At 36.0% G+C, this 16,222-nt stretch overlaps 1 protein-coding gene across 1 annotated transcript in view; it reads left to right on the top strand.

The window, feature by feature from the left end:
• Svep1 (sushi, von Willebrand factor type A, EGF and pentraxin domain containing 1) overlaps positions 1-16,222 on the top strand; it is a 217,470-nt gene that overhangs the window by 46,294 nt on the left and 154,954 nt on the right. The window contains exons 4-6 of the mRNA XM_004638106.2: positions 7,869-8,027; positions 9,262-9,441; positions 14,603-14,782. Of these exons, the coding sequence (XP_004638163.1) occupies positions 7,869-8,027; positions 9,262-9,441; positions 14,603-14,782 (519 nt within the window). The remainder of the gene's footprint in view (positions 1-7,868; positions 8,028-9,261; positions 9,442-14,602; positions 14,783-16,222) is intronic.

Here is a 16,222-nt window from a genome sequence, read left to right as displayed (position 1 = left end):
TAAAATTATAAAACAATTAGAATCAGCCTAAATATCAAATATTAAAAGAATAAATAAACCAAACTGATTTAGTTTATGGTATTTTTATTCCTTTATGTGATTCTGAACTATTATCTATTTTTGGAAAGGAAAAATTGGGTCAAATATAATTGTAAAAATCTCCAGAGAGCCTCTTCTAAAAGTGCAAGCCCACAAAGTTGTAATTATCCAACTCAGGATTGTTTCAGTTTTCATCCAAACTCTAAACACCTTAAAAAATTAAGAACACAGAAATCTTCACCTGAATATTTTATATTCAGCCAGGTTGCATTTGCATGTGAATCTGTATGTGAGTACATGCATATTCTTGAGTAATTTGTCCTTTTTATGTACAGTCCTTTGAGGGGTTGGTTTTTTATAAACTTGTCATTATCCATCATTAATCTCCTGACAAGTCTGAGCAGCTGCTTATATTCGTGACATGGCGCCCCGCAGCTAAGGTGCCATTTGTTTTCATAGCACCACACTGGGCTCAAATTCACAATGCTGTGCAAACGCTCGGTACTGCAGCCAAATAGACTGACCAATCAGAGGGAGAGTAGCGGGGTGCTCATGCGCCTCCTCACGTAGGTTCTGATGTGGAGAGTCTCCTCTTGCGATCCATTGATGAAACTGGCATAGTCATTGCCCGATAAGAAGAAACTTCCCGTCCCCATGTTGAGGTTCTTGTCCAATATTTGTGAAGACATTGGATTAGCCTAGGAGAAACTGATTCTCTTCTAAGTCCAAGCCAGATCATCAGTAGGAATAGAACCCATACTCGTGTCAGAGCCACGCAGTTGAAAAGAAGCATGCGTTGCGATCGCACAGACCCCTTCTCCAAAGGCCTACATACTTCCCTGGTGCCCGACGTGGACAGAACAGAAACGAGGGCTTTGAGTTGCTCAGCCCCACAGTGCCACCAGAATCCACAAGAATGGGTGCCCTCAGAGTTCCGTGGGGTACCCTCACATGCAGCCCATTCCACTGTCCTGGCACCGTACTCTTTAAAATTAGAGTAAAGGCTTCCAATTTTTATTAATTTTAAAAAATTAACCTATGTATAAGGAGGAATTTTATAACATGTAAATCACTTTATAATGCATGCGATTAATGGTAACATTTTACTTAAGACTTTTAAGTTTTGTAAGATGTTGATACTTAATGGACCAGAGAGATTAAAAAGAATGGAAACTTTCTGTGTTTTACAAATTCCAGACCTATTATTTTTTTTTCTACCTCAAAGAATTACATTTTCAGCTGGAAAAAGCTAATGTTAGCACAGCATGATAGCTTCAGGAATCACGCTTCCAGTAATGGTAGCTGATACCGTCAGTGTGTTTCTGCAAAGAGAAAGTAGGCTCATTTTAACATCAACAGCAAGAACAATTAACAAGTAATATTTGGCACCTTTCCAGGAAGGAAACATCTCATTAAGGAAAAAAAAAAGTGCAATAGCCCCTTAGCCAAGACTTGTGAAACGTGTTCAAACCTCGGATTTATTTCATCTCTTCAACTTTTGCTCAGTTTTGGATGAGGATTTTTCACTGTTGGGAATCACAGAAGTTGATTACATATCTCCCCCTAGAATTGTGCAATGCCATTAAATCGTTCTCCTAAAGTCTGTTTCTCATTACCAATATGGATTTCACAATACATTTCCAAACATACTTTGGGATAGATATTTTTATCCAAAACACTGTTCTCCAGTCTAGTAAACCCTCCATTATTCAAAAGATTTTGGAGAATTAAAAAATAAGAAATTATTTCCTTTTCAAGCAATACTATTTTTTCCAAGTAATATTATTTTTAAAATTATGAAATCTATATCAGGAATCTGACTCTCATTAAATGACTCTTTAAGTTGCTTTTTCATATTAGTCTATTTGTAGAAATATCAAATGTTAGTTTTGGAAAGATCATAGATGTCATAAGTTTTAACTTCTGTATGTTGCATAAAAAGAAAAGAAAATCACTTGCCAATGACCCCAAGCTTGTTAGTGTAAGATCCAAGATTGCAAGGGTCCAAGTCTAGGTTGTCTAGTCTCCAAATCTAATGACCTCTCACCTCACCCTATTGTTGTCCTTCCTGACATCAGAACTCCCTCCTCCAAACCCAACCTCTCGTCTGCTTGGAGAGCTTGTTTTCTCTGGCTCTCCTTTGATGGAATGACTCCCTGCTCAGGCAGTGAGGTAGATAGTGACCATCCCAAATTGGAAGGCTTTCTACAAGTAGAAGAGCATGTTGCCCAGGAAAGAGTGTACCTTATGAGTGCACATTCCACACAGCGCCAGATGCAGAGATCTCTGCCAGAGCAGTGGCAAGGGTGATGTGTCCAGGGAGGCCCAAAAGTACAGGCAAGACAATCTGTCTGAAGAAACTGGGGAAGCTTTGAAGGACAAGCTATATTCTTGAAGCATGTTTGCAGTTCATTAAGAGGCAGGAAAACATATGCAAAAGCAGAAGCCAAGTGGAGGCTTGGAGAGGGATATAGGGAAGTAGTATTTACCAAGGGCCAGATGTCTCTCTGGCACAACAAAGCTGTGAGAAGTATAATGATCTACTTTATCACTGAAAAGAAGGGTTGGCAACATTATGCTAACATTTACTGAATGTCAAACTATATGCCAGGCATTACTGCTTAACTAATTTTATTTCAGTGAATCCTAACCAAAATGAAAAAGTGCAGTGGAAATACTACTACTATTGCACCAGAGAAAACAAGGTTACCGAGAAATTCAGTAAGCTGCTCAGACGCCCACATCTAATAAATGTGGTGGGGGTAGGGAAGGGGTCTAGTACAGCACCAGGTGCTGGATGATTCTGTGGTGTAGTAGGCTCTGTCTAGGGTGTGCAGCACTCTGCAACTGACAGAGGTCCAGGACGTCACTGTACTCCAGGCTGAGGAGTGAGGGCTCTATCTTACTGTCTAGTGCCCAGATGAAAAGTGATTTGACTAAGTTGACATATTGGAGAAGTGTTAAAGCAGCAGCATCTCAAATGAGTTAAAGGAAGAGATAAGAAAGATCAAGGGGTCAGAAAGAAGGCTTTGTAAAAATGTAGAAGAGAGATAATTGGGTCCCATAAGAGTAAGGAACAAAAATCAGGAGGAACAAAAATGGAGGACGTTGTTAAGCAATGAGGCCCAAAGAGTACGGTTTTCATTTGGATAGTGATGAAGAAAAGAGGAACAAGAAGGAGTCAAGACAGTTTTCAATATCAGAGAATCAATAATCATGAAATGAGATCTAAGGTTAAAGACAATAGCTCTTTTTAATGTAATTGTATTTTTGCTTTTACCCAAGTAATACCTATTCATAACAAAACAAGAAATTGTAAATCAAGAAAAATATACTTGAAAGCCTCCGAGTTCTATCCTGCATATGTAGCATGTATACATAACCTTACAGGTCATTTCCTCTATGTCTCATATATGTATTTATAAGTTTAAAAGGATCATACAGCCAGGCATGGGGGTGCATGCCTGGAATCCCATCACCTGAGAGAATGAGGCAGGAGGATCACCCTGAATCCAAGGCCCACCTGAACTACATAGGGAGACCTTGTCTAAAGAAAAAGGGATCATACAATTTAGGTGGCTTTTAACATTTTTTGCACTTACCTGCACAATTTGAATGACTCTGATGTTAAGAGCTGTATTTTTGTGGGTAGTACCCACTGGACAGATGGACCTATCGAATGTGACAGGCTCTATAGCTAAACATCTGTGCTATTATTAGTGTTGTATAAATAACAGTAACATTCAGGCACACAGTTTTGCTTACTTGTTGTCTTTTACTTGAGACAGATTCTTAGAGGCCAAAGGCTGTATTAAAGAGGAAGCCCCCAATGAGGCTTTTTGTGTCTAGCCCCAAATTGTTCCACGGAAACTTCACCCATTCTCAGCAGTGTTGGAGAGAGCCTATTTTTCCACAGTAAATTTCACTTACTTATTATGAGTAAGGTTAAATAAGTTATTCTATTCTTATTGATCATTTACGTTTCTACTCTAGGAAATTTCCACTTCTTATTCTTTATCTATTTTCCTAGTAAAGTATTCAGATCATTTTCACGTACTAGAAAAAGATATTTACATATTTTGTTTCTCCTTAAGACAGTAATTTGATTCATCAAAATATTTTCAAACATTTTTGTAATTCAATTAATTTTAAACAATATGTCTCCTGTCTTTTATGTTTACATCTTACCAGGTCAGTTAAATTAATCCACTGATATTTACAGTGACTGATACATTTGGTTTTCCTCTTGTTACACTCGTTTTTGTAGCTTCATTTTTCATTCTTCCTTGCTCTTTCTTTTTTTCTTTTCTTTTTTATTATTTAGATTTTCTTCTTCTCTACCTATTTGGAGGTTCCACATCTTTTGTTCTACTTATAATTATGTAATTTTATGTATGAATTTAGATTTAATTTTTTCTATTTTATCATATTAGTGTATATGAAATGAGAAATTTATCTACTTTCTACCTACTTACTAGTTTCTCTCATATTTTAAACGTTTCTTCTTTAAAGTATAAAAGATTATTTTCTTCCTTTGAGCATGCATTTTTGTAAAAACACTTTATTTATTTATTTATTTATTTACAGCACCAGGGATTGAACTCAGAACCCTACACTTGCCAGACAAGCACTTATCTACTGAGCTATCTCCCCAGTCCACAAACACTTTATTTTATGTCTGTTTTTATCTTTGTAATTATTTTAACAACATACTTAAAATGCACTATATATCCCACAAGTTTCTCACTATCTAGGACTTTATTAAAGACCATTGTTCTCCTTCCTGTGTTCTTTGTTTTGATTTCTTTCTCACTAAATTAAATAAATCTTTTTTTTCCTAAAATTATGTGCATTCTTTAGTTGTTTTATTTCTTAATGCATACAAATATCTTGTCCAACATTTCAATTAGCTTGGATACATTGTATTTTTATTGCATTGCTATGTATCTATTCCACATTATTTTGCCCTAGTTTTTGCTTTTTCACAGAGGAGAAATAAAGAATCAGCCTGATTTCCCCACTTATAACTATTTTGTTTGTCTTTCCCTGGGTTTGTAACATTTTCCTTTATTCCAAGTGTGCCTTTCCATTAATTTTGCCCAAAACTTGGTAAATATTTTTGTACTAAAGCTTTAGTGCATAGTCTTGCATTTGTATCAGAACTATTACTCTTGCTAGCACTCTCCTTAGTACTAATGTTCTGGAACTGGATTTATTGATTTATTGATTTATTTGAATCCTAGGAAAATAGACAAAGAATAAGAAGTGGAAATTTCCTAGAGTAGAAATGTAAATGATCAATAAGAATAGAATAACTTATTTACTGTAGCATTGCACTTAGTGCTAATGTTCTGGAACTGGATTTATGTATGTATGTATGTGTGTATGTATGTATGTGTGTATGTATGTATGTTTGTATGTGTGTATGTATGTATGTATTGGCGGAACTGGAAATTGAACTTAGGCCTTTGTGCTTGCCAAGGAAGTGTTTATTCCAGTGAGCCATCTCCCCAGCCCCAAGGATTTATTTTTATTGCCCAATAACATTTTTAATATTTCAGTAATAATTAAAATTTTCTTTTCAATATTTGTATTTATCTCAATCACTTTCTTCTATAGCTGCTGCTGGTTTCTACTTAAAGGAGACTGTGTGGCTTTGCAGCTTTTTGAGAATTCTAATGAAATACTGAAATATTTATAGGAAGACATATTTAATAATATGAATAATTCAGCAATAACCTGATATTGACTAATGTAAAAATACTTCAAAGGAATATTTCCATTCATTATGCTGAATTATTCTTCATAAATAACTGTCTTAGTTATTTTTCTTGTTGCTGAGATAAAATACCTGATGCTTAAAGGATGAAAAGTTCATTTAGCTCACAGTTTGTAGAGGTTTCAGTCCATAACTGCCTTGCTCCAAGGCAGGGAGGTATGGCAGACAGGCATCACAGAGGAGAAGCCGTTCATGGTGGGCAGAAGGCAGCAAGGCAAGTGAGGGGTGATCGCAGCTTTCTATCCTGTGTATCCTATCCAAGCTGCTTAGGGTGGATATGGTACCACCTTTAATCCTAGCGGCCTTGATCCTAGCAGTGCACCATGAATGAATTCCAGCATTATGCACTGTAGACCCAGCCACCCTGGGAAAGCCCCACTCCAGACTATGTGAGGCCTTTTGGGGGGAACTAGATATGAGCTGTAGTAGTCACCCATCATTATTACTCTTTTTAAAATATTCTTCTCATTTTAAAAGTTTCAAATTTATTCAGATCTCAAATTTTCTACTGTAAGTTATAGAGCTATGAGATCTTTTGTTTTAAATTACAAGCAAGAACTTTAGAAGCATGGTTATTTTTTCCAATAATTACATCATGAATCTTATCTCTCAATATTCTTTTTTATACTGCTAGTATGTTATACTGGTCTAGCTTCAGCACCCAAGAGACTTGGAATTGAGACACACACACGTAATGGCAAAAAGCAAGGCCCCTAGATCCAAAGCTTTCTGTGTTCAAATACTTTCTGATGCCTACTTACTGTGCATCTTCAGAAAATTATTTAGAACTTCAGTTTTCTTCATCTACAAAGTGAGACTAATGCTACTACTTACTTTAAAAGATTAATACTATTAGGTCCTTCATAGGTTTTTAAGGATTTTTAAGAGATAATGTTTATAAGATACATAGAACAATCCTTGGGACTTAATGAATGCTATATAGATATTTAATTCTTTTTTAAAAATATAGCTCTGTCACTTTCTAACTGAATTCCTTTATTTAAGTGGTAGCTCTAAGCATCTTTTTTCTCATCTTACACTGGGTACAATACTAACAATATTAGTGCATAGATCTCTAGTATTAATAACTTTTAATACTCATATTAACACATAAGGATTAAATGAAACAATTTATATAGAATATCACCACATAGGTGGACATTCCTTGGTTGCTACTTTATGAATAGATGAATGCATCCTGGGACTATGGCACATTTAATTGGCATAACTGAGTACAGCAAGCCCCTTTTGTTTCTTTCTTTATAATTAGATTTCTTATTTCTGAGTTATTCCATAGATGTGTAGCCCCAGAGGGACGAAGTTACAAATTCAAAGACACAGTGTCAGTGTGGAGGGAAGATTTAAAGCAAGGTCAATTAGATTTTGCTTTTAATCTTTTTTCCCAGGAGACTGAAAAGTTCAGGGTCTTTGTTTCTTTTTTCTTCTAAAGGCATAGGTCCCACTCTTTGGAACAGCTCCCTTAGGCTTGTACTTTCTCCTCATCCTCTACTGAGTGCTTTGAACAGAAACAAGGGGTCAAAGTGCTGTTTGCACATCCACCCCGGCTCCGCCCTCCTCTGCGGGGCAGCGTGCGCATGTGTGTGTGTGTTTGTGCTTGCATTTGTGTCAGGATGGTGGAAGCAGGGCTACACAAGATGGGGCGATGCAGTGTGACATGTATCATGTATAACAACATTGGTTTTTAATCTGTTGAGGATCATGGATTCTTTCTAGTCCCTTAATATATGTTGCCATTTGGAATTTTCTCACAGAACTGCCCAAGTATGTTATGCTGTGCTGTGCCGTGCTGTGTTGTGTTGTGTTGTGTTGTGTTGGAAACTATGCAACAGACACAGGAGACCTTCATAACCTAGATATAACAAACTACATCGCTCTTTAAAACCAAATTCTATTCTTGCTCATACTGCTCATCCTATTATTTCCATAGAAAGTTATCGTTCAGCTTTCCTCACCCTAGTTCGTTTCGCATACTTTGTTACCTCTTGATTGATGTTCCACATAGCATGTCTCCCTGGCTGTCTGCCCGCAGCTTGCCCATCGGGGACATATAAGCCTGAAGGATCTCCGGGAGGTATCAGCACGTGCATCCCCTGTCCTGATGCAAACCACACCTCCCCACCCGGAAGCACATCCCCCGAAGACTGCGTCTGCAGGGAGGGATACCGGGCGTCGGGCCAGACGTGTGAAGGTGAGGCTCCCACCGCTGCAACTGAAATAGTAATATTATTTGTCCTTTGATTCATACCATCTTTATTAGGAGGGAAAATATCTAGTGGCATAATGATAGTAACTACGGCTTGGAGGTAACTTAGTGTTTAGCGTGTGTGAGGCCCTGAGTTTGATCCCTTGCAGCACCTCCCCAGTAAATCTGAAAATCTTGTATCTATGTAGATAGCAAAAACAAATTAAAGTTTAAAAATATTTAGTCTGGGATTACTGGGCTCTTTTAGAGTATTTTTGCTGAGTTAACACACCCATAATATTCAAATGATGGAACTAAATAAAAAGGGGATACATAAATGAATGTCCATTTTGTATCTGTGATTCAAAATGGTTAGGATAGATATATAGGTACATTCTCTTAATGAATAGAGGGATTTGTTCTAATAGTGTTTGTAAATAGGATATCATGTCCGCATCTTGTACAGCAAATAACCACTAGGAAGAGAGTATGCAATGTGTTAATTACCAAAACCGTCCTACCAATTTGATTTAAAACTGTCTCATTTGCTATTTGTCTGTCAATAAAATTATGGAAAAAGAGAAAGAAAATCACAGGGAAGGAAATGAAAAAAAAAATTTAGTCTGTCTTTAAAATTTAACCTGAAATAAATACCTAACAGGAGTCAAGTGTGAAAGTTGTTCTTCCTAACATTCTCTTAATAACTCAAATGCTGTTAAATAAAAAAGCGTGGGAGGACTCAGGTCAACAACTTCTGGCATTGCCAGTCAAGTGGAAGACCCAATACTATTATGGACTACTGGACTATTTTGGAATATTTTGCTGAGTTCACACACCTGTAATATTTAAATGATGGAACTAAACCAAAAAAAGGGGAATACAGATGAATGACCATTTTGTATCTGTGTATTCAATATAGTTAGGCTAGATATAAAGCTACTTTGTCTTAATGAATAGAAGGATTTGTTCTAATAGTGCTTATAAATAGGATATCATGTCTGCATCTTGTACAACAAATAACCACTAGGAAGACAATACGTAATGTGTTAATTATTGAAACTCTCTTACTAATTTGATTTGAAACTGTCTCATTGCTATTTGTTTCTCAGTAAAATTATGGGAAAAAAGCATGGGAAATTGAGAAGTCTATGCGCATATCCCATTAAACAAAGAAAAGAAAGGAAATATTCCAGAGACAAAGCCTGACCTTGCTTTTTAAATTTATTTTTATAAATGTTAGCTGTCCATTGCCCTGCTCTGAAGCCTCCTGAAAATGGTTACTTCATCCAGAATACTTGCAACAACCACTTCAATGCTGCCTGTGGGGTCCGATGTCACCCTGGATTTGACCTCGTGGGAAGCAGCATCCTCCTGTGTCTACCCAGTGGTTTGTGGTCCAGTTCAGAGAGCTCTTGCAGAGGTATGCAAACTGCCAACTCATGTTGCTTACTGTTCCTTGATTTAAATTCTAATGGACTGGTCAGTTCCTCATTTCTTTTTTTTTTTTGTTTCATAAACCACAGACCACAGAAGTTATAGGAAATTTGAAGACAGAACTGCTAAGTTCAATTGACCACATCATCATAAACCACACCTTTTATATTCTTGTGCTGAACAAGCAAAAGAAAGGCCTGCCTAGGAACTAAATGGGAAGGTCATTCAAATCTCAAATTTCAAGAGCTGAGATGCAGTGCCAAAGACATGGGGATAGTTAGGGTAGACTCTAGATGCCAACCGTTACTGCAGGACTTTGATAACACGCCAGTACCCTGCAAGATGAACAGGTGTCCAGCTGGCACATCTCCAGCCTTCACTTGGGTGCAACAGAAAGTGGAGAAGGTGTTATGGTGAACTCCTCAGGAGCCTAGAGAGGCCAGAAGGAAATGGGCAGTGCCAGAGGCAGGGCCAGAAGTTCCAAAATCGAATACTGTACAGAGAAGCAACACATAGAGCAGCCATCTCTGGCAGCTATTTTCCTGCTTCTTACAACTGTCACACAGCCAATATCCTATAGTTTTACCCAAGTAGCACAAGAAAGGAAGGTTTTCAGCCTGTGAGGCCTCTGTTGGTCATCAAATCAACCCCCCCCCACATACGCATATACACATTTTAATATCCCTAAAATTGGAATTTTTAAAAAAATCATTTCATTAATATTACTATATCCATAGCAGTGACCTTTGAAATAATGGTGTTTCTTACGATGGGAGCATGTGGGATTCAGAGAAATATGGTAATTGGCTAAGTCTCACCTCTATTTCCAGAAGACTAGTATGGAAAAAGTAGTAGTTTTACAGGTCTAATTTAAATCAATTATAAGAACAGAGAATACTTTTATGTATTATGTCATATTTTGGAGGTGAAAGCCTTCCTAAGGTTGATTCATAAATGAAACACACTGAAAATGTAAAACCTTTGCACATTTCATGTCACATTAATATTTCCATTCTCTTGAGAAGTAACAGATTCTTATTCCTCCCAGGTACTCTTCATAAAGCACTTATAATCATTTTTAATTACGTCTGACTTATATATTTCTTTTTAAACTGGCAAATCCCTTGTAATTTCTTAACGATAATTAGCAAAAGCACAACATAAAAAATTTAAATTTGTGATTCTTTATTTTCCTGAGAAAAATTAAAAATATAGGAATTCTAAATTTACTATAAGATTTTCTTTCTTTTTTTTCAGTATTAGGCATTATCACAATTTGGAGATTGACAGCAATTATGTGTCTAGAAAAAAGTCTTACTTATATTTAAGATAAGAACCACTGCAGGTTCAGTTTCTTTTATTGCCTACGTATAGTAGATTGTTTTCTTAGAACACCACATTCTTATATTTGTTTTAAATATTATTTTCCAAACTTCTTAATTGACATATAATAATTATAAATATCTAATTGACACATAATAATTATAGATATCAATGAGTTACATTGTGATAATTAACTTCATGCATTCATTGTGTAGTAACCCAATCAGGATAAACTGCTATTTTATTCAAAATAATAAATATATATCTAGGTAGAGCTTTGACAAATCCAAATTAAGGGATGTTTATTGTATAATCTTTCAGCTTATTAAAATTAGAAAGTTTTAAATTGAATTTCATACATAAATGGAGTCCTGTTAAAATAGTAATAAGTGGTCATTCCTGAGTGAAAGAATAAAAAATGTTTAATAAAAGCAATAGGGATTATTGCATAGTCTTTGTTTTCCCTAAGGAGCAATGAGAGTTTATTAAAATAAACATTTGAGAAGCAGTATTATTTGCATTGGTCTAACATATCAGCTCTAATTTATTCTCAGTTCTCCTGAGATGGTGCAAATCCATTTTATAACCAGTTGAAAAGCTATAGTGATTTTTTAAGAAAAGTATTGAAGCTAAAAGCAGTTGTTTAATATGTTTCTATAAATTTGGTACATTCTTAACCATAGAGTTTGTCTTGCTCATCTTTTAAGCCTACCTGGCCCATGACATATCATGCATGACGGACACATTCAATAAAAGTAAAACTTAGGAAAGCAAAATATTTCAATTCATTTTTTATTAGCAGTTGGCTTTCGTCCAAATTGTTCTCTGGGTAGAGGAGGCTAGGGCTTATGTTTTAACCTCTAATCTAATTCTTGCATTCTCTCTATGGACTAATCAATCCTAAATGTATGTTTAATGTTCTCAGTATTTATGTTCTGTCAAGTAACATAATGTGACTGGGTTCCCAGAGAATCAGTTTTATCCATGATTTAAATTGTGTGTATGCTTGAATATTTTGCCCCAGCTTCCTTGTTATTTTGAAGTTTTCATCATGAATAAATGCATCTATATGCCTGGTAATTACAAATAGAAATGCAAAAACAATAGGAAAAATAGTACTATACCTCACCCAGAGTCCCAATAAAATTCTGAAATTCCAAACATGTTGTTGTTTAGACAGTGCTATGCTGTCTTCAGGCATCTCCTGTTGCTGTACAGTGCTCTCTTGGAGCAAACTAAATCTTGTTCTTTTGTATTTTTATTCTTTGTGCAATGCCTGAGGGCTGCAGAATACCTATAAGCTATCCAAATGAATGCATGTGCCCATCTACCGATGTAGTCTGGAAGCACCCACTCCTCTTCCTTCTGAGTCTCTACTCGTAACAGCCATCTGATGGAAGGAGCACATCTTCCCTGGTCTGGATGAATTCCATATTTTCTATTCCTTCCTTTTCATTTTTTTAAACTTTCCCCTCCCTCTACATTCCCCTCCTCCCTGTCAGAAGACAAACTTACAACCAATTTAATTATAGATACAATTAGCTTTTGTTTCCAATTATTGTTCAAAGAAACCCATATTCTGCAAAATAGAATAAGCTCTCCTAGACAATGTCAGAACAGCATGGTCTTATAAGGAAGAAATGAGGAAACAGAACAATTGGGAGAAAAACAAACAGACTGGTTAGTGTTAGTTACCTCAAATTACTTTTTTGTAATGATTAAAGCACAGTTGAATTCTTTGCTAACCAACTCAAATAGACTGAGATTCTGTTTCCAGGAAAAACTTATCTGTTTGGGAATCCTTAAAACTGTTTCATGATGTGGCATTTAGCATGAATGAGCCCAGTTGTGTTTGTTGTGATTTCTTAGGGTGTAGGGCAGCATCTCATTCCAAAAGAATGGCCTCCCATAGTTTTGCTTAGCATCATACTCTTTGATATCCCCTTTTATTCCTGCACCACCCTCTGCATTTTTCCTCTTCCCTCCCTCTTCTCTTTGACTCACCATTCTTCTTTGATGAAGACACCTCTCTGACCTCCAGACCTTCTCTATAAGAGACAATAAGATTTTGATTAAGATAAAGTGAAGACACTCAAAGAAGAGGTTTAGAACATGAGGAAATTGACTGAATACTTGTCATGTATTCCAGGGAGCAAATGCAGAGTCTGTAGTGAGATGTGGATCTCATCTGCATTGGAGAAACCTGCTAGATGAGGGGTGAGCTGAGAGGCTAAGGCTTCATAACAAAATTTCATGAGTGGTGGTACAGGACATGATGAAATCAAATGAAGGAAGCTCTGAGATGAGTTAAGGATTTTGGTGGGCTAGGCAGGAGCAGCCCAAGTTCCTCCTTGAAATTTCTTTGCTGTACATTTGATGTAAGAGGATCAGAGGTGGAAGAACTAGAAAACAGAGATTTCTCTAGACAGCCAGTCTGGGGAATGTTGCCCCTGATGGTGGTGTGGAAGCTGGTTTAAGAATGGTGACATCTCCAGCATCCCATGCTTAGTGGATGCCCTTCTAGGTGAACTTGCATGGTGGATCTGTAGAGGGTCAGGAAAGGAACCAACTCACTAGCTATATATGCTCATTACCCAGATCTGAGGGATGGAATCCTAGCTCCTATGCCCCACCGCTATGGAGTACACACTGGGCCCTGAAAAAAAGGAAAGAGATTTTTTTCCTAGAAAATTGACAAAGGAAAAGTGAATGGAAACTGTATTGAAAGAATTAGGATTTGTGTAATGCTACTAATATCAAAGATCCAAATAACAACGCTGTAACCCGATTAAAGGTTTTGTATTTTCTCACCTAAAAGGATGACAGTATAGGAATGATCGAGTCAGTTGAAAGCAGCTCTAATGTAAAGGTAGAGTGATACCTCCACAGTCATCAGAGCCTGAGAGTTCTTTTATTTATCTACTCAACTGTTTTAATGCATGATTTTTTTCCTACAACTTTCTATAAATATGCTATTGTATGCTGAGGTGCTATATTTGGAGAGAAGGAAATAAATGGAAAGACAAATTGGTGCTCTCTCAGTGGAGATATTTGCCTTTATAAAATGTTCCAAGAAGTTCACACAGTGCAGCTCTTATCTCACTTATTCTCATTAATTGTGATGGAGCTAGAGAATCCTAATTTTATAGCTGGTGCATAACTATGCAAGAAATTAAAAACAAATCTGAAAAAAATAGCTTTAGGAGAACAACTCACAGTCTCTGCCTCAGCAGCAAACAAGCAAACAAACCAGTGTTAGTACACAAATCAAGATGGGCATCATGAGCTAGAATTTGTAGCAAGTGTGTGAAAAGAGGAGAAAAAGCTAAAAGAGTCAAAATTGTGGACAGCCACTAGAATATTAGAATTTCCTATGGCAGAACTTGGACAGATTTACAGAGCCTGGTATCATTACAAGGTTCAGGACAGGGATCTGAGCTTTGAGAACTGAGGTGGACCTAAACCTGAAACCCCACTCCTGGAAAATACGTCTTCCTTTTGTTGGAATATATCCTGATGGATACATTGTCAGCCACCCCACTGTACAGCCACCATTGTATCGTTAGGCACAGATCCCATAGACAGTCTAAGTTTCTCACCTAAGGACAGAGAACTGAACACAGTGATACTGTTCCAGCAATGTATTTTGATAAAACAAAGGCATTTGATTACCTCACAATGCTACAAAATTATGGTGAGTTATTTATTTTTTCCAATTTTAAGAATAGAAAGCTTTTTGCTTGTAAAATGATATTATTAAACTTAAATTATTATTTGTATCCTTATTTAGTAAACTATGACCTAACTGTTTGCATTTTATGTAGTGAGAACATGTCCCCATCTCCGCCAGCCCAAACATGGCCGCATAAGCTGTTCCACCAGGGACATGTCCTATAGGACCACTTGCTTGGTTACCTGTGATGAAGGGTACAGACTAGAAGGAAGTGCTAAACTTACCTGCCAAGGAAATGCCCAGTGGGATGGAGGAGAACCCCGGTGTGTAGGTAAGAGTCCAGAGAGTGTGGGGCTTTGGGTGATGCACTTCTGTTCTCTGATTTCTCCAGTTTTCTCTGAAGACCTAGAACTAAAGACTGGTTCATAATGAATGTAGATAAACATTCACAAAGATGAGCGATGTTGTGGATACAATTGATAAATAGTACTGTTTTATTTCTCTCCACTGGTAAAGAGACTTGTGTTCTGAACAGTTTTCTAACTCAATGAAATTTGACATTTAAATAATTATTTTCCCTGACGTTGAAGTCAACTTAAATGGATTTTTGATTGAAAAAGACAGCTTCACAATCCTCTTACTTTGTTAAACATGATTGGCCATTGCCTTACTAAAAATGCGAAATCATCAAACAGTGAATTTTAAAGATATTTTTATTTTTAAACAGGCACAAATAAAAATGAGTATTTTATTTAAAAGTTAGAGGGGCCGGGAAGATGGCTCAGTGGAATAAGCACTTCCCTGGCAAGCGCAAAGGCCTGCGTTCAGTCCCCGGTTACACAAATAAATAAATAAATAAATAAAATAAAATAAAATTTAGGAAAAAGGTAATTTCATGGAAAATTGGAAAACTTAACAATTATTATTTAAGGAAAGAAAAATGAATTATGAATGGAGACAAAATGAAGTAGAATGCTAAAGAAGAAAATAGTAAGTTAGAGTTGAAAATGTAAGCAAATAAAATAGTTTTTAAAAATGAATTTTTCTGAGATGCTACAACAGTGTGTAGATGTCTAAAATATTATATGATCTGTAAATTATATGTAAATTGACAACTTTAATATCCATTAAAAATACAAATTCCTAAATAATTCAAAGAAAGCAAAATTTCAAATACACATTTACGCATAAAAAGGAAAATGCTATGATACTATTAATTTTTCCTCCAAAAATGACTGCAAGATAAATAAAAGAAAATTCTTTCAAACATTCAACAAAGAAATTTTCAAGCCAAACAATGGAAAGCACTCCAAGTCATATTATCAAATTATTCTTTTGATGTTGACATATTACCAAGAAAAATATACATATCAACATATGTGTAACTATAATAGCAGATATACTGTACTAGCAATCAATGTGCAAAAAGTGGTTAGGTAATCTATAAATATAACAATTTAATTCATTGTAACAAATAGAAAAAAATTAGTCACTTGGTAGGAGACAAAACTTTGTTAATTATCATTTAAAATACATTTCTATAAAATTTTAAGAAACTCATATATATTTATATCTCAGACATAATTTTTAAAACTCCATCTTAATCTTTAAATTGATTATGGAGAAACAAGATGAAGTTTCTTTAAATCTGGAAACAAAGAAAAAGATGCTTAAGCTCACAGAATAGAAGCCACAGACGAAATGGATGGATTCCTAGAAAGGTACAAATTACCAAAACTGAATCAAGAAGATATAACAACTCTCAATAACC

Source organism: Octodon degus, unplaced genomic scaffold, assembly GCF_000260255.1.
Source record: "Octodon degus isolate 3935 unplaced genomic scaffold, OctDeg1.0 scaffold00094, whole genome shotgun sequence".
Lineage (NCBI taxonomy): Eukaryota > Metazoa > Chordata > Mammalia > Rodentia > Octodontidae > Octodon > Octodon degus.
The sequence above is the reverse complement of the archived record's forward strand: the minus strand, read 5'-3'. Positions and strand labels throughout refer to the sequence as shown.